The 26,919-nt window shown below is 56.8% G+C and overlaps 1 protein-coding gene across 10 annotated transcripts in view; it reads right to left on the bottom strand.

The window, feature by feature from the left end:
- The window catches only part of RPH3A (rabphilin 3A), a 28,563-nt gene extending 20,446 nt beyond the window's left edge, over window positions 1-8,117 (bottom strand). The window contains exons 1-3 of one of the 10 annotated variants that reach the window (XM_042034920.1): window positions 7,988-8,117; window positions 495-673; window positions 96-110 (exon numbers count right to left, since the gene is read on the bottom strand). In XM_042034920.1, coding sequence (XP_041890854.1) covers window positions 96-110; window positions 495-571 — 92 coding nt within the window. In that variant the 5' untranslated portion in view covers window positions 572-673; window positions 7,988-8,117. Of the gene's footprint in view, window positions 1-95; window positions 111-494; window positions 686-1,755; window positions 1,863-2,942; window positions 3,198-5,770; window positions 5,880-7,987 lie in introns of those variants that run through there. The other 9 variants (XM_042034918.1, XM_042034919.1, XM_042034923.1 and 6 more) reach the window with 9 other exon arrangements.
- Window positions 8,118-26,919: the final 18,802 nt, after the last annotated feature.

The raw sequence follows: 26,919 nt of genomic DNA on the forward strand, positions 1-26,919 counted from the left end.
CATCCAAACCTTTTTTTTTTTCCCCCTTTTCTCAGACCTTCAAAGTAGCAGGAAAAGAGGAATAAGTGAAAAACAAAAGCAAAGGAGATACTTACTGCTCCTTCTCACTGCTGGGAAGCACAGGGAAAGAGAGGGAATAAGGAATAGGTGAGAGCAGGGATGAGGAGAGCCCAGCCTGGCACCTCGGGGTGACAGTCCCCAACTCCCGCTCCCTCCCCATGGACTCCCACTGCTCCAAAAGAGCAGCTCCAAACATCCAGGCACCACAGCCAGCCCCCATCCAGGCTGGAGATGTGCTCCAGAGGGGGATGTGGTGTCACCATGCAGGGTGACAGGACAGAGGGACAGGACTCCTGAGCACCTGCACACCCCGGCTCTGTCCCCACCCCCTCGCTCAGGGGCTTTAGGAGCGAACACGGCAAAATGTCCCCATCCAACAGCACAAAAACAACTCCCAGTGTCCCCACCCCACCCACCCTGTGCTCTGCTCTCACCTGGCTCGGAGGGACATGGTCCTGTCACTGGGGCACATCCACCGGTCAGAGGAGCCGCCCAGCACCGCGTCGGTCATCGCCGGCCACCCCGGGCACGAGTTTGGGGACACCAGTGCCCCGCTGGCCGTCCAGCAGAGACGGCAGTCGCTTTGCTCCCAGATGCCAACGGAGTCGTGGAGCTTCCAGCCAGGCTGTAGGGAAAAAAACAACAAAAAATTCCTAAAAATCACGCCAGGAAAGGCTTTGTTTGTGGGATTGAGAGGGTTCGGAGCAGGAATGTCACTTCAGCAGCTGTCTGGGTGTTGAGAAGCAGGAGCCTCCAGCCACCTCCTTCCCAGGAGGGCAGCACAGCCTGGGTGTAATTAATGAATCCCCAACCTCACATTAATTATGAGGCTTCAGAGCCAGAAGGGAAGAGGGGGATCCATTCCAGAGCAACAGCTACAAACAAGGGAACTTCTTCCCCAAAGTCCAGCACGTCTCGCTGTCCTTTCCCAAACCACATTCCCTCCTTTTCCGTTGTGGTTTACTGAAGCGGATCCAGGAGGGCAAACACAGCACCAGGACTCCAACATGAGGGCCCATCCACTCCTCTCCAAAGGTTCATCCAGACAGGGTTCTTCAAACCCTTCTCCTTAAAATACCAGTGGATGTCAGATCCACAGGCTGATTGTTGCTTTGTTCCCATTTTTTGGAGGGGTTTTGCCCCTGTTCACTGCAGGGGAATTGGGACTGGATGGATCCATTCATCCCATCAAGTCTTCTGAGGGAAAACCAGGGATTTGATGGATCTGCCTGCAGCAGAGCTAAAAAATTCCCAAAAAACCCTAAACCCCTCTGCAGAGCCCAGCCATGGACAACGAGGCTGCTCCCAGCCCACGGATCATCCATCCTCCCATCCTGCTACCCTGGGAAGACACTGCCTTGGATTCCTCCCTGCCTGGAAGGGACTTCTCAGTTCCCCTCATCCCACCAGGTCCCAAAACCAGCATCCCAGCAGGACCAGAGCTCTCCCCAAACTGGGAAATGCACCTTTGCAGGGCACGAAGCAGCTCCAGCAAAACTGTGGCAGAGAAATTGGGGAGATTATACCATGGAAAAGATGGGAAACGGGAGCTTGCAAAACCGCCCGGCCAAAATCACCAACTCCAAGCCAGGAGAAAACACCCAACTTCCCCCCAAAAAAGAGGGGAAAAGGCTCTGCAGTACTGCAGGAGTTCCTCCTCACTCCCTGAGGAGCCAGTGGAGGCTTGAGGCTCACCTTGGCTTCATGGAAAACTTGGGGATGTGGAAAAGTATTTTTGGAAAAGCAGGAGAAGCGAGGCACGTGGGTAATTAGTGCTCTGCTGGTTCACACAGCGCCTGTTCCTGTGCCAAACCAGAAGGCTCCGATTAACAAGGTCACTTAACGAAGCAAATTGTTCATTTGAGCCCCCCCCGCCACCTCCACAATCCGCACTGCAGCAGCAAATTCCCACTGGGAATGAATGTCCCGGCACAGCCGGGGGGTCCCGGCGTGGGCGCAGGTTGAACAGGGAGCAAGGGCAGCACCTCGATGCCACCACCCATTTTTGGTGGATAAGGGATTTGCCCAAGGTCACACCGAGCAGGAATGTCCACCCCAAACACTGCAGCTGGGGAAAAGAGGGGAAAATCCCTGGTTTTTCCTTGTGAAGAGGGATCAGGAAGGAAAACTCCTTACCCCAGCTGGAACTTTCTGCTAATGACAGCGAGGCCGCGGGCGTTCCGCTTTGCTGCGGATGGAGCGGAGCCCGGGGCCGGCTCCTGAAGGAATACACAATCCCTTTCTCCGCCTATAAATAATAGATTTGGAAAAATCTACTTTGCATTACTTCCAGCAGCTACCCCTGCTTGCCCTAATGCTTCCTTCGGCATTTTTAAAGTACGGGAAAGGACAAAAAACAGCTCCGGGTGGCTTTTCCCTCCCTGCCAAATCCCGGCTCCCGAGCACAAGGATGTGGCCATCCAAGCGGGCATCGATGGGATGCAGCAGCATTTCCTTAGTGAAACGCAAATATCCCAACCTAGGAGGGTGCCAAAACCTTCCAGGGCTTGGCTGAGCCTGGAGGGTCCCGGATCTGCTGCCCTGGTGTCAGTGGGGATGTGAGGAGCTGTCTCATCCCGCCAGCTGCCCGAGGTTTTCCGATGGATGCCGGCAGCTCCCGCCGGCGCCAACGCGGCGTGTCCCGGGCAGAGCCAGGAATAGCAGTGAGGTCTTAATTTCTGGCCTTAAGGAAGGGCCACATGACTCCAATCATGCCGCTCCGTTACTTGTGTGTGACGGAGCCCGTGGATTCCATCGTGCCTCAGTAAAGCTGGACTGAACACCTTCTGTGGATCCCTCTCCTGGAGCTGTCGGCTCACGGGCCCACCTCCAGCACCCAAAATCTGGCAGGTGCAGCGTCACAACCAGCAGGTCACACTCACCCTCCAGCAGCTGTGGGAAGGCTGGAAAGGCAGCAGGATCCCCATGGAACGAGCCCATCCGTCCCCACAGCGCCGGCACTGCAGGGCCCAGAGCCACCCACAACCGAGCACAACCCCAGCACAGGGCTGCGCTAACACACCCCTCGAGCCACCTGGAAATGCCAAACCAGAGAAAATCCCGTATTTTCCAGGCTCCCAGGGCAAGGGTGAGGTTTTACTGGTGAGCTCCGCACTTGCCAGCCGATGCCTGCAGAGATTGTCTCCAGCAGCAGACACTGACACAGGCAACCTATTTCTCCCTCCAGCCTCCCGAGCTCTGCAATGCAGCTTTCTTAAATATTGAATAAGTCTGCTGCTCTCACCACCTGCCAGTGCCAATGATGAGGTAATTTTTCCATTGACAAAGCTTGATGTGATTAATCTGGGTGGAAAAAGGCAGGTTTTGGGGATCATCCACTCACCTGGAGCACGGAGTAGCAACAGCAGCCAGACCCCAACCAACCAACCCAAGCTGCTGCTCCGGTGCCAGGTGGGAGATTATTGGGTGTCATCACCAAGCAGGAGGTTTGGAAGTGGAATGGATCCAAAGTGATCCTCCTTTGGGATGCTGGGCTTTGCAGGTTGGCACCGGAGCGGGTTTATGCTCCACAGCTGGAGCCGGGGGTGGAACAACACGGGATGAGGATGGGATTGCCTGATGGGGCTCCCCAGAGAGAAGAGGGGCATATTTTGGGGTGACAAGGACCCACTGAGACCCCCCCAGAGGAGCAGTGGGACGAGCAAATGCCAAAGTTGGGACGAGCCAGGATGGAATTGTCTCCTCACCACTCGGGGCACACATCCCGAAACACCAAGTTTGGCTGGAAACCTCTCCCAGCTCCTGGGGACGTTTCCAGCCATCTCCCAAGTCCCTCAGGACCAGATCCTGCCCTGCTCCATGCCTGGCACCCAGGAAGGGCTGCAAACCACAGGGAATTCCAAGTCCTGTGCAGACACCTGGCACGGACATCACATCCCACATCCGGCTGTGCCCTGAGCATCTCCCAACATCCAGGCTCATCCTCTCCCAGGAAAAGGAGCTTGCCTACCGTGCACCCCACACCATTCCCTGTGGCACATGCTCACAGCTATAGGGGCAAGCAGCAGGTCCTCATACTCTCCTCTGGCTCCAGGCAGGATTTGGTACTGCTGGATTTACCCACAGATGGGGAAAAAAGGGGAAAATATCCCCAAAATATCTGCAGGAGCAACGGTGTAACACTGCAAGATGATCAGCAGGTCACCAGGAGGGGCAGGAGGGCAGCCCAGCCCTGTAGGGTCCCACACACCCAAACTCCCTCAAATCCCGGCATTCCATCATTCGTCTCATCCCACGTGCGAATGGTTTTAGAAAGTTCGGGCAAAATTGGGCAAGCTGCCCGAGGGACGGTGCTCAGGGAACAGCCCACGGCCCAGGCTTTCCTTTAAAGGCAGGAAGGAGGGAGGCAGAGCTCGGCTGGCAGGAAGCTGCTGGGGCTGGAGCTCCTGCCGGACACCTGGACACGTCCGGCAGCAGGACAGGACAATCCCAGAGGGAGCAGCAGGTGACACAGCACGTGCTGTGGGTTCCCACATCCTCCAAATCAGAGCCTTGGCTGAGGCTGAGGGGTCCTGGGAATGCAGCTTTGGGGAAAGACCCAGAGCCAGCGAGTCACAGCCCTGGGGCCACCACATCCGTCAGCCCCACACCGAGCCCTTGCAGGGAGCAGCAGCCCTGCAGCTTCCCGGGTCAGCGTGGCACTAATTAGTTAATTAAAGCTCAGCGTGACAGCCACGGGCCACAGGTGACAGTGACACACCAGAGACAGGAAAGGCAAAGCGATGCCTCCACTGCCCTCCAGTTAAACCCACTCCACAGCCGCTGGGAGTCTTTGGGAACACCAATTGCTCTTGGCTTGGCGAATGCCGCTGCTGCCTTTCGATCGCCACAAGGTGCTGAGAACTGCCTTTATTCCACTCCCCCTGAATTCCCAGCTCCCTGCCATCCTCCAGACAAAGCTGCATCCCAAGGCAGCTGAGCAGCAGCTCAGTCAGTTTTATTTAAGCAGCACGCTGACATTTCCTCCAGCAGCTCCCTCCCCAAACCAAACACTGTTAGGATGCTGTCGCAAGGATTTATTCCCCTTGATTAATTACAGGAAAGACAATAGGGGGAAAAAATTTAAATAAATAAACCACTGCTGGGCGTATCTGACTCACGCGGGGCTGCCGGAGGGGCAGATCCAGGTGATGTCTGGGCACACCCCGAGCACGGCAGCGGTGGTGCCATCGCTCCTCAGGAGCTGCTTAGCAACGGAAAGATCCCTGCACGGCTCCGGCACAGGGAGCCGGCATCGCACCCTCGATGCCAGGGACAGGGAGCATGGCCAGAGCCACCTCGATCCCAGCCGGGATCCAGCGCAGGGATCCTCGCACCGCGACAGCGGCTGGGGGAGGTTTAGCCATGGGAAAAGGCTGGGAAGCGCCAGCCAGGTGAGCTCGGAGGTAGCGAGTCCTGCTCGCTGCCAGGGGAGGGTGACAGTCCCCACAAGGCGCCCCAGGGATGGCGGAGGCCCGCGGTGTCACCCCACAGGAGCAACAGTGGGGGTGGCATCCCCAGGCTGGGGCAGACGAGCCACGCAGGACCAGGCCTGTGAGGAGGGGTCCCACTGCTGGGGGGATCCCTCAGCACCGCAGCACGACCGTGCCACAGGCAGAGCAGCACACGGCCACCAGCTCGGGGTCTGCACCAGCCTGGGACACTCCCAGTTTCCCCAGTTCCTCTCCCCCCACCACAACCCCCTCAGTACCTGGTTTCACGTGCGCCCCATCAGCGGCACCCCAGATCCAAAGCGGAGAGCTGGATCCAAACCTCCCAGGGCTGGAGAAGGGAATTACTGCCCCCACCACGTGAACCTTTATAAACCAGCACGGCCTCACCCTCCCCCCCCCAGCCACTCCCCAGCCGAGGGAGGGAGGGGGAATTAATGAGCCCGGCCTTGGGAAGCAGAGCCCCCTCCCTTCCCAGTCCTTGAGCGCTGGGCTGGGACCACATGGAGCGGTTCATTACTCTCAGCGCTAATTGGCGGTGACTGCAGTGACAGCGTCACCGAGCTGCGGGCGGGAGGAGGGCACCGAGGGCCACCGGCGAGCTGGCACGGGGGTCACCACTGCCTGCACAGCCCCGGCACCTGCGGTGGGCACGGGGAACCGGCTCATTGTCATCCCCCACGGAAAGTCCCTCAAAACTTGAGCGCAAAACGCGGCTGAGGCCCCTCACCTCCCTCAGTTTTCCTCCCCTCGCCCTTCCCGAAGCTGGGAACGTCTCACCCCGCGCGTTCCACGCAGAGCTCCGCAGTGGGCTCCGGGCTGTCACCCTCGCTGCAAAGGGTGCTCCACACCCCAAATGCGCCTTTCCCACCGCCAGCAGGAGCCAGCGCAGCGCGGAGGGAAGTCTGTGAAGGTGCGGGAAGCGGAGCTGGAGCCGGTGCCGAGCAGGGCACGGGGTTGACACCCAGCGGGGGCTCCGAGCAGGGCCGGTGGGGTTGGGATGCGCTGGGTTCCCACCCTGCAGGGGACGGCGAAGAGCTCCCACCGCATCGCCCGGCGCTGCCACAGCGCTGCCCGAGGCTGCTGCGGGCGAGCAGCGCCCACCCGGCGCTCCCCTCCTGCGGGATGCCCGGCGAGGCGCCCACGGGATGCGACAGCGATTCCCAGTGCCGCGCGTGGGGCTCAGCCCCACGGCTCCAGGGCTGATGCCTCCCCACGGAACCCCTGAGGCAGATCTGAGTCAGCCCTCACAGCTCGCTCAATCCCTCCCGGATGAATGATGCATCAAATAGAGCCCGGTGTCACAACATTAACAATATTTATTTTCAGGCTAAGCTGCAGCCTGGGCTTTTGATACCAGTAATTAAAGCAAATGGTTCATCTGTTCTCATCTCTGCATCCCCGGAGCCAACTGGCCGCGTTTGGATTATCTTGTGGTTTTTTGGTGGGGGTTTTTTTGTTTTTTTTTCTTGCAGCCTCACGGGAAGAGGGGGATCAGGCTGATCCCACACACGCTCCCAGGATCCCGGGAGGAGCGTGCCACGGCCCGAGCCCAGAGCAGAGCCACGGCCGGGGCAGCTGCCTTTGCTCAGAGCTGTTTCAGCAGGGGAATGAAGGAGTGTTCATCACTACACAAAGACAAATCGCTGCTCCAGCTCATAACCAGAATTATTAGAAAGACACCAGCAAGAGACACAACCAGGTCCCTTTTCTGGAAGAACCCATCCCTGCGAGCCACAGCTTCCAGCAGCCCCAGCCTCATTCCCGAGGTGGCTTTGCCTCCTAGAGGTTCCAGGCTACTCCAGAAAGGTTTTTGGTGCTGTTTGCACCACTTTGGCCCATCCTGGGAAAGGAGCAGCACCTGCCAGAGCCCTCGGGCCGCGCTGAGCCGGGCAGCGATGCCCTTGCAGAGCCCCACCAGGGAGCAGAGCACCCCAAAATGTCCCCGCAGCAGGGTCAGGGCGCTCCCCACATCCCCCCGCTGCCAGGGTTCTGGGAAGGGGCTCATCCTTGGGGCCACCGCAGGGTGTGCTCAGACACCCACACCCCGGGGCCGGGGATAAAAAGCGTATTTTGGGGGCTACAACACCCGCAAATGCCCAACACGCTTCAAAGTTGTCCGCACACGGCCAAGACGAGCAGCAGCACCCAGAGCCTCCCCGCACCCGCACCCGCGGGCGCTGCCAGCCCCACCGCACCGCCGGGGACCCGCTCCAGCCACCGGCCACCCACGGGCGCCGCGGTCGCGGGCTGGGGGGTGTCACCCACCGCCCGCACGCTCCGGGCTGCCGCAACTTTCCCCGGGCCAGGAGCGGGGTGCGGGGGCGAGGAACACCCCGGGACGTGCATCCCGACCCCCCAGAGCTGCATCCCGACCCCTGTCCCTGCAGAGCCCCGCGGCACGCCCGGCATCTCCTGAGTCCTCCCTCTGCCACGCCCCGCTGTGGCGCCGGGGGACCCCTGAATTCCCCCCTTACCTGGGCCGGGGTCCCGGCGTTTCGGGGGTCCCGGGGTGCCGGGGGTCCCGGGGTGCCGGGGTTCCCGGCGCCGCTCTCCGCGCACGGCCGCGCTGGCGCTGCGCGGCTCCGGCGGCAGCACTGCGGACGGCGCGGGGAGGGGACACGGGAGGGGACACGGCCGGGGCCGCCCCGCTCCGCACCCTAAGGAGCCGCCCCCCTCCCGGGCGCAGCCCCTCGGCCCTTTCTGGGACCTCCCTCCCGCAGCCGGCTGGGGAGGGGGGGCAGTGGGACCCCCTGTGCCCGTGCTCTCCTCCAGCCCATCCCCTCTCCATCCCTCTTTCATTCATCCTCCTCCCCAACCCTCTCCCATCTTCATCTTCCATCCCCTCTCCCATCCCATCCCGTCCCGTCCCATCCCATCCCATCCCACTGCAGGGTGAGGGAGGGGATTCTCCCTCTCTTCCCTGCTCTGGAGAGATCCCAGTCGGCAGAGCTGCCTCCAGCTCTGGGGTCCCAGCTCAGGGAGCATGTGGAGCTGCTGGAGCGAGTCCAGGGAGACTCAAAGATGCTCTGAGGGCTGGAGCCAGGCTGGGAGAGCTGAGGGTGTTCACCTGGAGAGGAGAAGGCTCCAGGGAGAGCTCAGAGCCCCTTCCAGAGCCTAAAGGGGCTCCAGGAGAGCTGCAGAGGGACTGGGGACAAGGGATGGAGGGACAGGACACAGGGAATAGCTTCCCACTGCCAGAGAGCAGGGACAGATGGGATTTGGGAAGGAATTGTTCCCTAGGAGGGTGCTGAGGCCCTGGCACAGGGTGCCCAGAGCAGCTGCGGCTGCCCCTGGATCCCTGGAAGTGTCCAAGGCCGGCTTGGACGGGGCTTGGAGCAGCCTGGGATGGTGGAAGGTGTCCCTGCCCATGGCAGGGGGAGGAATGGGATGAGCTTTCAGATCCCACACCCTCCCCACCTGCAGCATCCACCAAAAGCTGTGGGAGCTGCTGCCCCTCCCGGTTCCCGATTCCTGCAGATCCCACAACCCGGCAGCCCTTTCCCAGATGGATCCCAAATCCCCAGGCACAAGCCAGGACCACGCTGCTTCTGGTCAAGACCTTGGAGGAGGAAAATTCCTCGTTCCTCCAGCTGGATTTCACCACTTTGCTATAAAAGGTTTTCACCCAGCTGCAAGCAAACCCCTCATGAAAACCCTGCTTTTTTAGGGATTTAAACAAATCCCTGAAGAGACAGAAATCCTTGAAGGATGGAGCGTTTTCCTGCCTTCAGCCAGGAAAGTATTCCAGCAGTCGAGGCTGAGTGTTGATTGGCATCAGCTGGATCCTTGATGCACATTTTCCTCTCTTCCAGGCCCAACTCGGTGTTTTTATTTAGCAAAAGAGTTGCCTCACTTATGCAAAATACTCGGAGAGAGCAGCACAGGGACTTTCAAGCTGATCTGTCTTGACACCTTCCTTGGAGATCCACAAAGAGCAGCAGCGATTTGAAAATCAGATCTAAAAGCGGCTTTCCAGAAAGGAGACAAAGCAACACCTGCACTCCTCTGTTCCAAATCCCTGGCACTTCCACTCTCCTTTTTTAGCCCCTCTTCGACAATAAAAGAGCCAGTTGGATTTTTTTTTTTTTTTTTTTTGGTGGAATTGGAAGTACAGTTTGGCAGTCGGGGAGATCCTGCAGCAGATCAAAGCAGGGTTATATATTTTTATATATATATTCATTTATATATTTATTTATATATTATGTTCATTTATAGAATTATTTTTATATTTATTTATATATTTAATTTTATCTTTATTTCTATATTCATTCATCTCTTTATTTCTATATTCATTCATATATTCATTTTAATATTCATTTATATCTATTTATGTATTCGTTTATATGTTCATTTCTATATTCATTGATATATTTATTTATATATTCATTTATTTATTCATTTATATATTCATTGATATATTTATTTATATATTCATGTCTATATTCATTTCTATATTTCTATATTCATTTCTATATTTATTTCCTCCCTGCTTTATCTTCACACTCGCTGCCCCTCTGGTTCTTCAGGAATTGCTGTGTTTCCCTTGGGATCTGACTGAGCATGGAGCTTCCCACTCCATTTGACCCCTGAGCCATCCTGCCAGGACGTGGATGGAGCATCAGGCACGGCAGGTCCTGCCTGGAGGCTCGAATTCTGGTGCAGAGGCAAAAATCCTGGGAACTCTCAAGGCTGTGCAGCCTTTCCCTGCTCCAGGCTGGATGCAGCCTCCACTCCGTGGCCTTGGCTTTGTCCCCATTGGCAGCCCCGCTGATTTCAGTGGGAATAATTGAGGGACAACCCCAAATTCATGGATGCAGAGAGCTCCAGGTATCAAATCCGTGCCAGATCCAAAGCTGGAGGTGGCAGGGCTGGGCTCTGCTTCACTTCCAGCTGCTTCCCGTCCTTGGATGCGGCTGGGGATGGGCATGGAGCTGGGCATGGAGCTGGGCATGGATCCAAGCATGGAGATGGAGACAAGGATGGGGCTGGGGATGAGGCTGGGAATCCATGGGGAAACCTCTCCCCTCATTTCCAGCGCGATGAGCGGCACCTAATTGAAGCACCAGACTGGAGATAGGGAGGGATGAGGCAGCTCCAGGCCGGGATGATCCCTTTGCTGTCAACGGAGTCCGGTGGAAAATGCAACGTGACCTTCACACAACAACTTTTCTTCTGGTTTTAATTAAGATTAAAAGAGTTCCAGTGGCTGTGGAGAAACTCCCGGAGCTCAAGCACACAAAAACTCTGGATAACAGCTGCTGTCGCCAGTTCCGATACAGGGGAAATAAATCAGGAGCGCGTCAGGCCCTCCCTGAGCAGCTCCAAGGAGTTAAATTAAAAGGATTGATGGCAGCTCAGGCACCCAGGGGATCGTTTTTCACTCCTGTAAATCACTGAGCTGCTTCCCCCCGAGCCTGTCTGGCCACAGATCCCGATGGATCTGCCTCCAGGATCTCCCTGGAATGTGAGGAGGAGCGGCTGCACTGTAACTCAGCCTCAGCACGTGCTGCCCATCACACCCACCGAGGGCTTCGGAGGGATTTAGTTCTTGGAGACACAAGAAAGGTGGGAAAGGATCCATGATCCAGCACCCCAATTCCATACCCATCTTCCCCTCGCTGGGAATGACGCTTGGGAAAAGAGGGGGAGGAGAAAAGAGCGGGAGGAGGATGGAGAAGGAGCGATGGGCACAGCCCGAGCTCTCTGAGCAGCAGGAGCTGAATCTAGGGGGGTTGTCCCAGAATTTTGGGGACCACAGAGTTTGCATCTCCTTTTTCCACGAGAGAAAACCCCAAGCCAAGATTTAGGCTGGAGCATGAGAAAACCATCCCTGGGATTCTCCCTCAGGACCTGCAAGGCCTGCAGCTGGATTCCCCCAGTTTCACCAACGCCCCAAACCCCTCCAGCCCACCCTCAGAAAACACCAAACAAGGCACAAGCCAGAGGAGACATCCTTGATTCATCCCCCCAGTGAGAGTGCTGGGATTTAAAAAAAAGCCAGGAAAAAGGAAAGGAAAGGGAATTTCCCCCCTTGTCCATTGATTCCGGTGGCGCCACAGGGAAGCCAGCTGCTCCAAGGGCTGGAGAAGGGATTTTCTCCTCTGGAGAAGCAGAGGAGGAGCAGCACCTCGGGAAGGATTCCAGGATGTTTTTATCCACCCCCCGTGCCTCCCCCCAGCCTGTCAGCTCCCAGCCTGCCAGGGATGCCAGGGAGCTTCCGCAGCGAGGCGGCTCCGGCATCCCACCCTGCTCCCTCTCGCTCTGGGTGAAAACCCCCCCTCCCCAGCCTCTTCCTGCCTCACCCCAGAGCCGAGAAACCCCACAGGGACCCCAAATCCCTCGGCAGCACCCCCATGTCCCCTCCCCGAGGTGGCACAGGCAGGATCTGGTGTGGCAGCGCCGCAGAGCCCCGAGCTCAGCAGGCCCAGCTCATCCTGTCTGCAGCTCATTACACCCTTTTAATGAGATATGTGCTGGTTTTACATCCATTTCCCGTTCCCGATAACGCCCTGCCCTATAAAACTGCGCTGTTATCCTCGCCGAGGTGAGGGGAAGAATACATTTCCTCACAGGCTGCCTGCATTAATTTTGCAGCGAGTGCCATCAAAGATTTAATCTCCAGCTCCTCTTTTGTTAATGGGATTAGGAGAACTTATTTACTGATTTAATTAATTGGCCTGTCTTGTGCTCAGCCGAAGGCTCAGAACCTTCCCGGGCCTGGGGCTGAGGAGAGCCGAGTGTTGCTTCATTTCGGAGGCTGCGAGGAGCACGTACCTGTGAGCTTTAAATAATTGAAATTCCTCCTGACAGCGCATTAAAAAGAGGGGAGGAAGGAGCTTTCTCTTCAGCTTCCTCTCCCCTCCCCCCCTCAGCGAGCTGTGCCACACCGTCGCTGAAATATTCCATAGATAAATTCCATAACCCTCCAGAACCTGGGACCCCTGGATTTGGTCCTGCTTCATCCTTGCCAAAATCAGGGATTGATCCATTTATCCGCCTCTTATCCCTCTGAAACCCCCAGGGATGGTGCTGGGAGGGTCCTGAGCTGCAAACCTGGGGCTGGAGGAGCAGCACCATGGTTTTATTTAGGGGAGCAGCACCCTGACACCTCTGAATGATTTTATTTAGGGGAGCAGCACCCCTGACACCTCTGAATGATTTTATTTAGGGGAGCAGCACCCCCAACACCTCTGAATGATTTTATTTAGGGGAACAGCACCCCTGACACCTCTGAATGATTTTATTTAGAGGAGCAGCACCCCCAACACCTCTGAATGATTTTATTTAGGGGAGCAGCACCCCTGACACTTCTCCAAGGTTTTATTTAGGGGAGCAGCACCCCCGACACCTCTCCCGTGGCTTTATTTAGGTCACCCTGTGCTCGACGGCCCCGCTCGCAGCGGGGGAGGTTGGACTTCACACTCCTGCTCCCGGAGCTGCTTTTCTAGGTCACCAACCCACAGCGGTAGTTTAAAATAGAGCCTCTCCACTTCCCATTCCCACGGCCGGGGGCTGCTGCCGTGCCCGGGCTGTGGCAGCCGCCAGCCGGAGGGAAGGGATGGGGACAGGGCGGCTGCGATCCCGGGATTGGGTGTGCGGGAATGCCGGGGGCCAGCGCTGCACCCCAAAAACCCCCGGCTCCAGGGTGGGCTCGCGGGGAGCCGGCAGTCCCTGCAGGTGCTGCTGTCCCCAAGGCCGGCGCCCCGCGGCACTGGGTGGCACCTCCGTGCCGCAGCCGGTGGCCAAGGACAATCCCCCCGCGCCAGACTCGATATAAAGGGATCCCAGATCCCAGCTCAGCCCGGGAGGAGCCGCCTCCAGCAGCGATTTTGGATCCATCTGCAGTCATGAATTCCCAGCCCAAGCCATGTCCAGGCTGTTCCCGGCCGGCGCAGAAAGCTGGGAGCGCTCTCCCGTGGGGAGGGGGTGGCTCCCGTGTGCAGCAGGGAGGCGTCGTCCCGCTCCTATCTCCCTTCCCAATGGAAATTTTGCACTGGGAAAGCAAAGGCCGGCCCGGCAGGTGTCTGCTGGCTCCACATCCCGGCTCCAAGAATATCCTCCTGCTCTGCCAGCACACGGAGAAGGATTTCAGCTGGCGGCTCCCCCGCCCCTTCCCAGCCGGAGCATCGCGCATGGGTCACAGGGAGAGGCACAAAGGCTGCCAGGCAGTGCGGATTGGCAGTGCCAAGCACCGGGAAGGCCGGGACTGGTCCCGAGCTGGATCCATGGAATTCATCCTCTGGTTTTTCCGAGTGACTATCCACAGGTTGTTATCCCATCCAGGGACTCCCTGGCAGCACAGAGTGGGATTTGGGATCTGTCTGTTGTTAGAGGGTCCCTTTTCCCACACCCTGGGCATTCTGCTCTGCTCCTGCTTTCCCAGAGAAGCTGTGGCTGCTCCATCCCTGGAAGTGTCCGAGGCCAGGCTGGAGCAACCTGGGATATTGGAATGTGTCCCTACCCATGGAGGGGGTGGGATTCGATGAGCTTTATGGTCCTTCCAACCCAAACCGTTCTATTATTCCATAAAAATGTCACTTCCCCATGGAGAGGGGAAAAATCTCTGTTGGATCAGGAGCTTCCAGCAGCACACACCATTCCTACATGGGGATGAGCAAGGAGAACCTTTCTCAGCCACGCCTGTTGTTTAACAAGCTCCGGGATCGATGCTGTCACCGAGTCCTGTCCAGCACTGCCACACAGGGATTTGGCTGTCGAGTCTTCCCAGCATGGAATGATCAGTCCCAGGGGCAAATCCCAGCCTGACCAGGAAGCTCCAGGGCAGGCAGAGGGTCCAGGATGTGGATTTGGGATCTCAGCTCAGCATCCCATGGGACACACTCAGAGCCACCAGCATCTCATTCCAAGGGCTGTTTTCCAGTTTGTTTTGTTTCCCAGCAAATCCTGCAGGATATCGATCCCTGCTCAGAGGAATTCAAGCAGCAGCAGCTGAGATTCCCACAGGAGAAGGGAAAGGTTGCCAGGCCTGCAGCACAAGGCTTTAATTTGGGAGCTGGGAATGGGCTGGAGCCTCACAGGATGTGGGATGGGATATTTCCAATTGCCGGAGTGCCCTGATTTGGGAATAAACTCAAGTGATATCCCCCATTCCAGGCAGCACATCCTGCTGGGATGGCTCCTCACAGAGCAAACTGGAATTCTGCAATTTCCCAGCCCCTGGAAGGGTTAATCCTGGAGCATCTCTCCATGAATATTCTCTCCAACACCTGCATCTCCTCGGCAGGGGAGGGAGAGGAGAGGCTTTGAGAGATGCCAGAACCGTGGCTTTGATCTTCAGTGGAGTCACCTCTCTGCTGCTTAAAGGAAAAACAACCTCTGGGCTTTGATATTCCTGAGCAGACAATCACCGGGAGAAAACATTCCTGAATGCACAAACACTGGGAGAAAACAGCAGTTAGCGTGTATTCCCGCTGGATAAAGAGGGTTTTTGTGGGAAAACCTCCTCCCAGGAGGGTGTTTGTACCTTCCCTTTTCCAGGAGAATGTGGAGAAGGTCAGGGAAAGTCACCCGGATCAGCCCAATAAACGCAGGTCGCCCGTGGCCGGGCTTGGGATTTATCATTCCATGGGCTCCTCCTGAGGATAAAACGCTGCTCCTGGAGCTGTGACCCGGGAAAGGGCTGGGCATTCCCTGGATGGACACACGGACACAGGGCCGGGATCCCTCCGGGATGCCACAGCCAGGGATTGATTGTGGTGTTGCTGCCCAGCATTCCCATGTGGGGCTTTCCAGGCTTTTTCCATCTCCTCAGCTGAGCAGCTGCTCCTGCTGCAAAGGGAGATTTTCCCAGCTCCCTGGCAGCGGGAGGGATTGTAGGGGAAGGGTTAAGGCAGGATACAGCTCAGGATCTCAGTGGTCCCTTTCCCAAAGGATGCTCTGGTGCAAGGACCCTGCGCTGAGTTCCCGTTCCCACTCCGTGCTCCAACAGGGCCACAAATGCACCTGGAAACCCTGACCTGAATTCCCATGGGAACCTGACCACAACTGGCTGTTCTTTCCCAGAGGATAAGGTCTGGGGGTTTGGCAAATTCCATCTTTTCTCCAGCAGACGCAGCCAAAACCAGAGATGGATGCTCCGCTCCGAGTCCTGCACTGGGATATGATAAGAGATAATAAATGAGTTCTATTGACAAGGGAGGAAAGGAAATGACTTGGCAGTAGCTGGAGCCTGCATCCAACCACAGGGATTTGGCTGGAGGCAGCACAAGATCCCTGGAGCAGCCGGCAGAGCCAGGAGAAGGCACCTGGGCAGTGCCAGCCCCGCTCCAGTCGATGGATTGGGATTGACAGCCCGGAATCCTGTGGCTGTAACTGCACATCCACAGAGCCAGGGCTTCCAGGTGGGAATCTAACCCATCCCTGCATCCCTGCATCCCTGCTCAGGAAGGGAGATCCAGCAGGAAGGAGCCTGGGGTTTAACACCAGTGGGAAAGGTAGGAAAGGTGATGAGGACATCATGGAAGCACCCGCATGACAGCCACATCCAGCCGGGATCCCTTGGAAGAGGCCATCCACCACCAGAACCAGCCTGTGCCAGAGCTCCTCCTCTTAAAACAGAAGGAAAAAAAGATCTTAAAAGAACCCAGGATGAGCTGCTCTCCCTGGACAGCCCCCCACCACAGCCCAACTCCAAATTTCCCTCTAAAACCTGAGTGGGATTTGGAGTTCAGGGGATCAGAGCAGGGGGTTTGGCGAATCCAGCCCTTTCTTCATCAGCGCTGCTTTTTCTCATCCTCTGCCACAGTCGCCACACCGTGGGTGGCTCCTGCCACCCCCTGTCACCCCCTGTCACCGTGTCCCAGCGCCCAGGGTGGCACTGGGGACAGCAGGATGGAGCACACGGCTGCTTCCAGCACCGATGGATCAATAAATTTTCATCTGCATCACTCTGTGCCTTTGCAGGGAAATAAATCCAACACGTAGGACATGGAGCAGCCAGATCCAGGTCCTGTTCCATGGGACAAAACACGTCCTGCTCCATCTGCTGAGGGACAAAACACCCCTTGCTCCATCCCAACAGGACAAGGTGCGAATCCAAGCTGAATCCAAGACAAGGCACAGCCAGAACTGGAAGTCATCCCAACCCTGGGCTGCTCTGTGCTTTTTTCCCCTGGATTTCTTCATTTCCTTCAGTTCCTTTGAATCCTGGATACCATCCCAGGGGAGCTTTCCCCATCTTGGAGAAATCCTGTCCTGCTGCCGTGCGGGGAAGGTCCTTCGCAGCCCATCCTCAGGAGAAACCTCTGGGATCACCCGAGTGGTTGGAGATGGATGGGAGGCACCGGGAAGGTCCCGGCTCCAGCCCTGAGCTCAAGGAGTGCAAAACCTTCCTGGTGGGAAAAAAGGGAAGGAAGGAAAAGGATAAAAGGGGGGAAAGAAGGAAAAGAGGAAGGAAGGAAGGAAGGAAGGAAGGAAGGAAGGAAGGAAGGAAGGAAGGAAGGAAGGAAGGAAGGAAGGAATCAAGGAAGGAAGGAAGGAGCGAGCAGTGCTCCAGCCAGCATGGGAACCACCAATTCTGCCACCACAGCTGGAATTTTACACCTTTTTTCCCCCTCCACCTCCCCAAACGTGCCTCTCCCAGAGCCTCCAGCATCCCAGAGGCCCCAAACCCACCCAAATCCCTTCCCAGGACCCTCTCCGGAGCTCCAGGCAGTCTGAAAACAGCTTCTCTTTCTCTTTTTCCCAAATCTCTGCCCTGGGAGGGAAGTCAGAAGCAGTGCCAGCCCCTTCCCAGCTGCCCAGGCTGAGCCTGTTCTTTTCCAGGGCTGTAAATCCTGACACAGAGCTTTTTTTCCCCCCCTGCTTTTTCCCATTTGGCAGCCGTTCAGGTTGTATTTGTGTTTTGGCTGCCAGCAATGCAGCATTTACAAACCTGCCCTGGATTTATCCGCTGCAGAGTCGGGCGCGGAATTACGCGACACAAAAGTTTGGGATGGGTTGGGAAAGGCAATTTGTAACAGCCGGGATGCGCTGCCGGGCCTCCCCCACCCACATCCCGCTTCTCCTGCCTCGGCTCCTTCCGCAGGGTGGATTAAATGCGCATTTTCCCTTCCTTCCCACCCTCCCAGCTGAGTTTTCCCCCTGCGGCATCTCCAGCAGTGATTCCCCACAGGTCAGCCCCATCCCTCTCCTAATTTTGGGGTTTTCCTGGGAGAACTCGTGGTCCCACGGACTTTCCTCCCCGTGGAAAGGGGGTGCTGAGTGGATCCTCCAGCGACACAGCAGATTCCAGGCTGGGAAAGGCTTGAAGGTGCTGGCATGCCTGGCCCCATTCCCGCTGGTCCCCGTGCCTGGAATTCCCCTGGAGAAGGCGGCAGGGCCCCGCTGGGACATCTCCCAGGAGCTGAGGATGCTCATCCCGTCCACCCAGCGAGTGGAACAGCGGAGGGGTGATGACAGCCAGGGCAGGTGCTGCTGGGAGGTGCCAAAGCTCTTCCCAAGGGATTTTCCCATGACAGGGACGCTCTGTTCCACTGCTCAAACTGGCAGAAATCCATATGGCTTCGGAGACATCCCACCTTCCCCAGACAGCTCGGGGTGGGATGAGCGTCACGCTCCAGAAATGACTCCTGCATCCATGGAACAGATGCCAGAGGGATCCAGCACCAAGGAAGGACCGAGGAGAGCAGCTGGAGCAGGGATATCCTGGCATTATCTGGGATATCCTGGATCCTGGAGCACATCCCTCCCTGCTGAGCCAAGCCTGGGGATTAAATTCAGTCACCCAGAGTTTCTCCTTTGCAGTGATTCAGCCCTGAGCTATCAAAACTGGCTGATGAAGGGGTTTCCTTCCCAAAACTGTCAACAATTCATCCGAACAGTGCCTGGAGACTCCCAAACCAGAGGACTTTCCCGAGCCAGGGCTGGATCCAACAGGGCTGTGTGGAGTTTGTGGCCAACGAGCCCCTGCTTTGACATTTTGGGGTTCAATTGCTCCAGGAGAGAAACCAGCAGCACAATGAATTGAGAGAAAATCGAGCTCAGAGCAAAGAGTGCAGCTGAAATTTTGGGGCCAAAATGTTCCTGAGCTCCCAAACTCCCGGGACAAGGAGAACATCAATAATCCCAGAGGAGCTGGCACCGGGCAGGAGCCTCACAAGGAAAACTGGCGCCTCTCATTCCCTAATCAGAGCTGATGGGGACTTCAGAGCAGGATTTTGGTGCATTCACCTGCAGGACAGAGACCCAGCCAGATCCTCTCTGAGTCACAGGCGCTGGCACCGGCTGAGGTGGCCGAAAATAAGGCAGGGAGGGAATTTTGGGAGCAGGGTGATGCTCAGCGACATCCTCGGCTTCCCAAGGGGACCGGAGATCTCAGCATCTCCAGCTAATCCCGTTTTTAACTCCTCTCTGAACTTCCAGCTCCCTCTCTCCCCGTCAGGGTTTAACTGTTCCAGCTCCCCCTGTGCATCCATGACCCTGCCAGTGGGAAAATGAAGGAATTGGATTTAATTCCGCCCCCATCACTCGGCGAGTCCCGACCTCTCACCAGCAGCCCCAACCCAACGCCACCATTTCCTTCCCCCGGAGCGACTCCTCATTTCCATCGGGATAATTGATATTCTGGCTCGTTAGGTTTTAACGCACAGCTTCCAGAGCTTGTTTGAAATTCACTGGAGCTTCCCCAGCTCCAAAGGATTTAAGAGCTGGGGGGAAGGGGGAAAAAAAAAAAAAGGGAAAAAAGGGTTTCTGGAATTCTTCACAGCCCCAGAGGCAAAGGACGGAGCGGCTCCATCTGCTCCGCAGTGCAGCGGGAGCAGGGATCGAGTAAATCAAGGGGGTGACGCAGCGATCCCTCCCTTCCTTCGGCAGCACCGCCGCTCTCTCCCGCCAGGCACATGGAGAAATCCCCTCCGGCAGCGGGAAAAATTCCTGCCTGGCTTCCCGGTGTTCCCCGAGAGGGACAGCGGCAGCGCCGGGACGCTGCGCCGGTGAAAGGCTGGGACGCGGAGGGGACCAGGAGCCGCGACTTGGTTTGAGCATTCCTCAGGCAGGGATGAGCTCGGTGTGGAACTGTGGGAGCTGGGATGGCTCCGGGAGGTGGGATGGGCATTCCCCATGATCCAGACAGCGGCGACAGCCGGGCAAGGAGGTGTGCATGGAGCCCAGCTCAAAGGGCTCATCCTGGGAATCCCAGATGGCATCACTGAAGCGCGGAATCACAGGATGGGTTGGGTTGGAAGGGACCTCAGAGAGCACCGGGTTCCAATGGGCAGGGACAGCTTCCAGTACGAATGGGGATAAGGATTGGGATGGGGACAGGGCCAAAGGATGCACTTCCCATGCCATGATGGGAACCAGGGCTGCCAGGACAAGGGAAATAAATGCCAGTGCTCAAAGTGCCTGGCAGCCTTGCCTTGCCTTGCCTTGCCTTGCCTTGCCTATCCATCGAGGGACTAAACCCCTTCCCAGGGGATTCTCTCCAGGGATTTGGGGCAGGCAGGGTGGGATCAGCAGGGCTCATCCCTGGCTCACAGATCAATAGGGAGTGGGCACCCCCTGAGCTGTGCAGCACCCGTGGAGGAAGGAGAGATCCCGGGGATTTTCCACTCTTTCTTCCCTAATTCCCACTGAGCCCAAAACCACGTTCTAGGACAAGCTGTGGAATACTCCAGAATCAAGAAAGACGAGACGAGGAGCCAGAGGGGAAAGCAAATCGAGTTCTTCTGCTGCCTGATTTTTCTTCCCCCTCCCCCCTTCTTCTTTTTTCTTCTCTTTCTTCTCCTGATTTCCCTCCTTTTTCCCTTCACACCCCCGCCTTTTTCTTCCCTTTGTTCTTTTCCCTAGAATCATGAAGGTTGGAAAAGGCCTCTCTAAGATCACAGGATTCGCATTTGCTTCCCTTCCTTCTTATTATTCCCTTTCTTCTTTTTTTCCCTCCCTTTTTTTTTCTTCTTTCTTCCTTTTCTCCTTTTTCCCCCTCCCTTTTTTTTTCTTCTTTCTTCCTTTTCTCCTTTTCCCCCCCCCTCTTTCTTCTCTTCTTTCTTCCTTTTCTCCTTTTCCCCCCCCTCTTTCTTCTTTCTCCCCTTCTTCTTTCTTCTTCCCTTTCTTTTTTCCAGCCTGTTTTTCCCCTTTCTTACTCCGGCTGCCTCCTGACAATCCAGGAACCTTTCACCCCACAGAGCCAAGAACTGGAGGCTTCAAGAGAGAGGACAGGAAGGGAAATTTAAAGGATGTCAAAATCCTCGAGGACCATCACGGATTGTGCATCTTCGCCCCCAAGGCCGAGGCACTTCCGCCTCTTTTTCCTGCTTTTTTTCCGCTCCGAAAGAGAAGAAAAATAAGCGGGGAACAAACCGAGTGAATATTTGAGAGCAAATCCCTTCGCTCGGAGCTCTCCCGGCGCCGCGGCCTCTCAAAGGAGATGGGATTTTCCCCCCCGGAAAACGATCCGCTAATGGCATTCCAGAGACACCGGGAGAATCTAAAGGCACAAAAACTCTCGCCAGAGGCAGATTTTATAGGATTTGTTTGTCAGCGGCTCCCCCGCTGTGCTCACACCCCACCCTGCCCTGGAATTCCTCAGGGAATCACGGATAGGGATGCAGCTGCTCCCCCCAAATCCTCTGGACAAGAGGTTGGATTCCTGCGCTGTTCCCCATCCCAAAATCAGCTTTCCGGGAAGTCAAAAAGGATGTCAAGGTCCAGCCCCTGGTCCAGCCTTTCCTAGGCTGCTCCCCACAAACACAGCCCCTGGGAATCAAAACAGCTCCCAAAAGCAGATTTAATCCAAGGAAACCAAGAGGGAATTAAGGAATCCAAGAATCCCAGAGTGGTTTGGGTTGGAAGGGACCTTAAATCTCATCCCATTCCACCCCCCTGCTCCAAGTCCTGAGTTTTATTTTAAATTCAGCTCAGGATCCCTCAGCTCCCTCCTCTCTCCCAAGGCCCAGAGAGCAGCAAACAGGTACCCAAAGCCTCTCCACGGGGATCCCGAAGGATTCCGCCTCTGGAATCGCTTTGTTGAGTTGCACCGGGACACAACAAAGGCTGGTCTGACAAAGCCTCTCCTCTCTCCGCTGCGAAAGGGCTGAGACACAAAACCGGGAGGTGCCAGCGTGGAGAAAGGATTGAAGGGAAACCAGGGAGAGCTTGACACTGCTCGGGGACAATTAATTATTGTCAAAGCTGCAGAGGCAAATTCATAAAAGCCCCGCCGAGGAGGCAGCGATAATGGGGCTTCAAGAGATTGATTGAAAAAACGAAATATACACGGCAAAGTAGTTGCTGATTCGAAAGGGAGCAAAAGGAATGAGAGCAAGAGGTGCTTGGAAGAAATCCGTGGTTCCTATCCAGCCCTGGAGCCAACAGCTGCTGGGAATGCTGCTGATAACGCAGAGAAATTGGGGTTATTTGACCCAGGAGATAAAGACTGAGCTGATGCCTTTGTGCCAAAGCCTGATGAGATATTTTGTGTAGCAACACACCAAAATAAACCAATAAATGGAGATAATTAATGCCAAACTTCTCAAGGATCAGCAAGATCTGGAGCAATCGAATTGGAGAGGTTTGAAAGCGCTGGCCAAGGAGTTATTTCCAGATATTATTTAAATTTTTTCCCTGCTTTTTAAGGCCTTTTAAAAAGTCTGCTCTGAATTCCAGCGGCGTTATTTATTTCCTCATGGATTCCAACAATCCAAGTTGTTGGACTGACACTGAAGCCAGGCAAAAAACAAGGGAAGATCCGAAACAGGACTGGCTTAATGAAGGAGTGGGATTTAATTAGTGCCAATCAGGACACATTTTGGAAAAGCAGATTTCATGATCCCAGCTCTCCCTGAGATTCCCAAACGAGTTTGGGGCATTTGGTTTGACTGTGGATAACATTTGGATGGAGAAGCTGGAACAGTCTAAAAACCACCAGCAGAAGCTGTGAAAGCTCCAAGCAGCTGCTTCCCAAATACCAGGGAAGGGAGAGATGGATGCTGATGGGAACAGAATCGTGGAATAACAGTTCCTGGAATAACAGCTCCTGGAATAATGAGGGCTGGTAATGAAAGCAGATTTGGGGTAGCACCAAAGCTCAGGGTGAAAAATTCCATAACACTGCAGGCCTGGGAATGGGGAAACATCTGGGAAATCAGAGCTGGAGGTTCCTTCTCCTCCCACCCTGTCTGGATGGACCCACGCATCCAGTTTGGGATATTGATGATCCCTGCAGCTCCAATCCGGGCTCCATCCCTGGATCTGCCTGCTGGCGGTGATTTTCCAGGCTGGGTTTGTGCTCTGGCTTTTATTCCTCTCCTGGGAAATCAGCAGCGAGCTCTGCAACAGGCAGCCAAAAAAGCAAAATGGGGGAAACAATCACTTATTAGGACAATGTGAGAAGGGAAGAGCTGGGAACTGGGATGGATCCAGGCCGGGATGAGGGCACAAGGATGGAGATGCTGCCGGTGCCTCCCCCTGGGAACAGGGATCGAGTGCGAGGAGGATCCCAGAGCCGAGATTCCCGAACGGGGAGTGGGAAGAGCAGCGCAGGGAGCAAAGGCAGCAGCTTGTGGCGGGCAGAGGCTCCTTCCTGCTCTGCAAACCCCTCACGTCCCCGCTGGGCGAGCGGAAAAATCCCCGCTTCCCACGGCTCCGGGCCCTCAGCATCCAGCCCGTGCTCCTGCGCCTCCGCGAGGGATGAGGGGACAGAACGGGACAGCCCGAGCCGGGCGCTGCCGCAATGTCACCTCTGTGCGGAGCAGCGCGGGCTCGTCAGCGTTCCCGTCTCCCGGAGCCGTGACAGGACCGGGAATTCATCCTGCAAGCTCGGCTGCACCTTGGGTTTGCAGGGTCTGGGAGCACAGGGATGCTCCAGCATTCCCGTGGTGGTGCAGCCCTGTCCTCTCCTCCTCCCCGCCACTGATTCCTGCTCCAGAGACCTCTCCCAAGCTGGGATTGATTTCTGCCCAGTGCCGGCATCTCCCAGTGCCTCAGGAGCACATCTCCTTCCCACCACATTCCCAAACCACAGCCAGCCTCTGGCAGAGCCCAAACGCTCCCATCGCGCTTCCCTGGAGAGTTCTATGCCCACGCAGGATCTTCTGGTTCATCCCCAGGCTGCGGCCATCCGTGTCCTCCCCCGCTGCCCCTCCTCCAGGAAAAAGCAGGAGGGAGGAGCACGAAGGACGGATCAGGTCAGGTTTGATGCTCGAGGACACGGAGGCTCCGGAGCCAGCGTGTGACAAGGTTGGATGAAGCCTCCAGAGGTGACTCAGCGCTCGGGAGGACACCCAAGGATGCACATCCAGCGGCAGTGACCCGCGGATCCCAGCTCTTCCCAAAACCACGGATCACTGGCGGCGGCTTTGCTGGTTCCGAGGCAAAGCAGCACAGCCTGAGCTTCCCGAGGATTTGCTGGATAAATGTGCGGAGGGGACACACTGCCGGGAATTCCCACCCAGCAGCACCCACGGGGAGGGATCCCAGCAGGATCTCTCCCGGAGAATGCCGGGATGAGCTCTGCTCCTCCCGGAGAAGGTTAATTCCTGTGATCAGGGGGGAAAACATTATACCAGCTATCAGCAATTATCCCGTAAATCCAAACACGACAATGGCTGCAATTAACAGGATCCCACCCTGGCACTAATTACCCGTCTGTGGGAGGGGAGGAGGGAGCCTGGAACCCACTGGAGCAGCAGATCCCAGCACCGGCTGGGAATATTCCTGGAAATCCCAAGATGCCAAAATAGAAGAGTCAGGAGCGACTGGAGGGCTCCAGGGGTTCTCCTGCCTCCCAGAGACCCCAGGGTGTCCAGGGTCTTCCACAAAGCTCCTTAAAACTCCAGGAATCCAAGCCTTTCCCAGCAGCACCGTGGCACATCCCCAACCCTTGGATGTGCTGATCCTTGGTACTGCTGTCACACGGGATTTAATCCGGGAGAGGAGCTGATCCCATCCTCACCCTCCCCGCCTCAGAAACCCTCCAGGACCATTCCAAGGGTGTCACTGTGTGCCAGGAGGATCCCAGGGAATGTGTGGCGTGCAGCGAGCACCGTGCCTGCTCCACGCCTTGTTTTGGGAATGCTGAAAGCACCGGGACACCCGGCACAGCCGGATGAAACAACCACCCAACCCCTTTTCCTTCGGGTCCCATCCCCATCCATCCATCCCATGGATAGCAGAGCCACCTCCCCAGGTGGGAGCCAGGAGGATCCTGCCTTCTCCCAACTTTTAGCTCCTCCAAGAGGGATTTTTCCACTTTACTCCTTGAGTAACCTGTTGGTCCCTACTCTCAGCACACGGGTGGGGCTGCGGAGGGCGAGGCAGCGCAACAGCCGGGATGTCAGGAGGAATTACATCAATTACAGGAGAAAATTCCAGGGGGTAAGCCACTTTCCTGATTCACATTGCCAACCAATTATCCCGCTGACAGCCCGGACGGCAGCGTTTTGTCGTGGCTGCAAGCTTGGGAAGGGAATTGTGTGGATCAGCTCATCCAGAGCCCCTTTCCCGAGCCCACTGCGCTGATCAGCAGCACACGCTGCGTTTGCCGGCCCCCAGTGATGCCCGGCGTGTGCCAGAGCTGATGGATTCCCAAGGAAAAGCAGCTCTGCCAGGGAAAGGCTGGAGATCGGTGAGTTCTCCCACCAGCACGAGCCGGGCTCAGCCATCCGTCCCGGGAACACGACGGATCCTTTCACTCGGAACAGCTGACGGCGAGACGGGCAGCCAAGGTCACGATTCCATCAGGAACACAAAGGGATTCGGCACCTCCAGGTGGGGAACACAGCCCTGGGTGACGGCTGCCCCCGGAGTGACACCGGCACTGTCACCGAGGCGGCACTAACGGGGTCCAGCCAGGCTCAGTGGGTTTTGTTCAGGCACGGAATTCATCCCTGGTGTCTCATCGGCCACCAGCTCCGTGGGAAGCCGCGGAGCTGGGAGCGATCCGGGGAGCCCTCGCAGCCTCAGGGGTGGGGTCAGCGCAGGACGCCCTCAAAACACCCCCCAGACAGAGAGATTTGGGGTGGAAAATGCAGCAAAGGAGCAGGGAGGGAGTCAGAGCATCAAACCCCAACCCAAGCATCAGCAGGAGTTTTAATCCCTGGCACGACCATGCGGGAAAGCAAAGGAAAATCTCCAGAGGTGAAAAGCTTCTGGAGAAGGAAAGGTTGTGTGGAGACCTCACAGCAACTTCTGGTATCTGAAAGGGCTACGAGGGAGCTGGAGAGGGAATTTCATCAGGAGCTGGAGTGGTGGGACAAGGGGGAATGGCTTCAAACCAAAAGAGAGGGGGTTTAAAGGGGATATTGGGAAGGAATTGTTCCCTGGGAGGGTGCTGAGGCCCTGGCACAGGGTGCCCAGAGAAGCTGTGGCTGCCCCTGGATCCCTGGCAGTGTCCAAGGCCAGGTTGGACATTGGGGCTTGGAGCACCCTGGGACAGTGGAAGTTGTTCCTGCCCGTGGCAGGGGGTGACACTGGATGAGATTTAAGATCCTTCCACTTATTAAACCAAACTCACCCCTGGGATTTGGACACTCTCACCTGTTGCTCTTCCCAAAACAAGGCAGTTTTGTTCCCAAGGTGTGCTCGGGACACTGCTCGGAGCCAGGACAGGGAGGTTTGGGGCTCTGCCTGGGAATCTGGGCTGGCAGGCAGAGCCACGGGGGCCTTCCCTCCCCTGGCCCTTGTTCCCATCGCACGGAGCTTTCCCAGGCGAGCAGGGTAAATATTTGCATCCTGGAGATCTAAAAGGAAAACCAAGCCAGCACCAGCTGGGTCCCTGAGGAAGAGTTTCTGACTCCGCCCATCCCTGCTCGTAAAACCCAATTCCTGGCTGGGCCGGGATCCTTTGGGAGAGGGCTTTCATTGGCGCTCGCTGCGGGAGCTTTCCAGCCCGTGCCAGGCTGGTTTGGGTAGCGAGGGGAGCAGCAGCTGCTCCCGCTCCTCTTCCAGCCCCAGCGAAGCGCCGGGAGCGGCAGCGGCTCCGGCTCCTCCTGGAATCCCAGCCAGCTCCCCCAGCCCCAGCTCCCACGGCAAAGGGACTTTTCCCCGTTTGTTCCCTGTGCCAAACCGAGCCCGGAGAGGATCAGGGCTGCCATTCCCACCGCTGCTCCTTCCCACGGGATCAGGAGCATCCTCCTGCCCCACATGGCAGCTTCCAGCTGGGCCATTCCTGGAGGAGAGGAATTCCGAAGGCTCTGAGAGCACAGGGATAAGCGCTGAGCTGGGAAGGCCCCATTCCACAGCAGGACGGGCATCCCATGGCAGCTCCCTCGGCAGCTTTCACCAGCATTCCCAACCTTTTGGCCATCCAGAGGCGCTCCCGGCACCACAACCCCACAGAGGCGGCCCCGGCCGTCCTTCCCAGCCTCCCAAACGCGCTCCCACCCTTTCCAAGGGGTCGGATCCTCAGCGGGGAAGGATCCCCGGGGCAGGCAGGTTGGGACAGGGCTGG

Source organism: Corvus kubaryi, unplaced genomic scaffold (genome assembly GCF_017639235.1).
Source record: "Corvus kubaryi isolate FWS band 111438036 unplaced genomic scaffold, C.kubaryi_AGA036_p1.0 37382, whole genome shotgun sequence".
NCBI classification, from domain to species: Eukaryota; Metazoa; Chordata; class Aves; order Passeriformes; family Corvidae; genus Corvus; species Corvus kubaryi.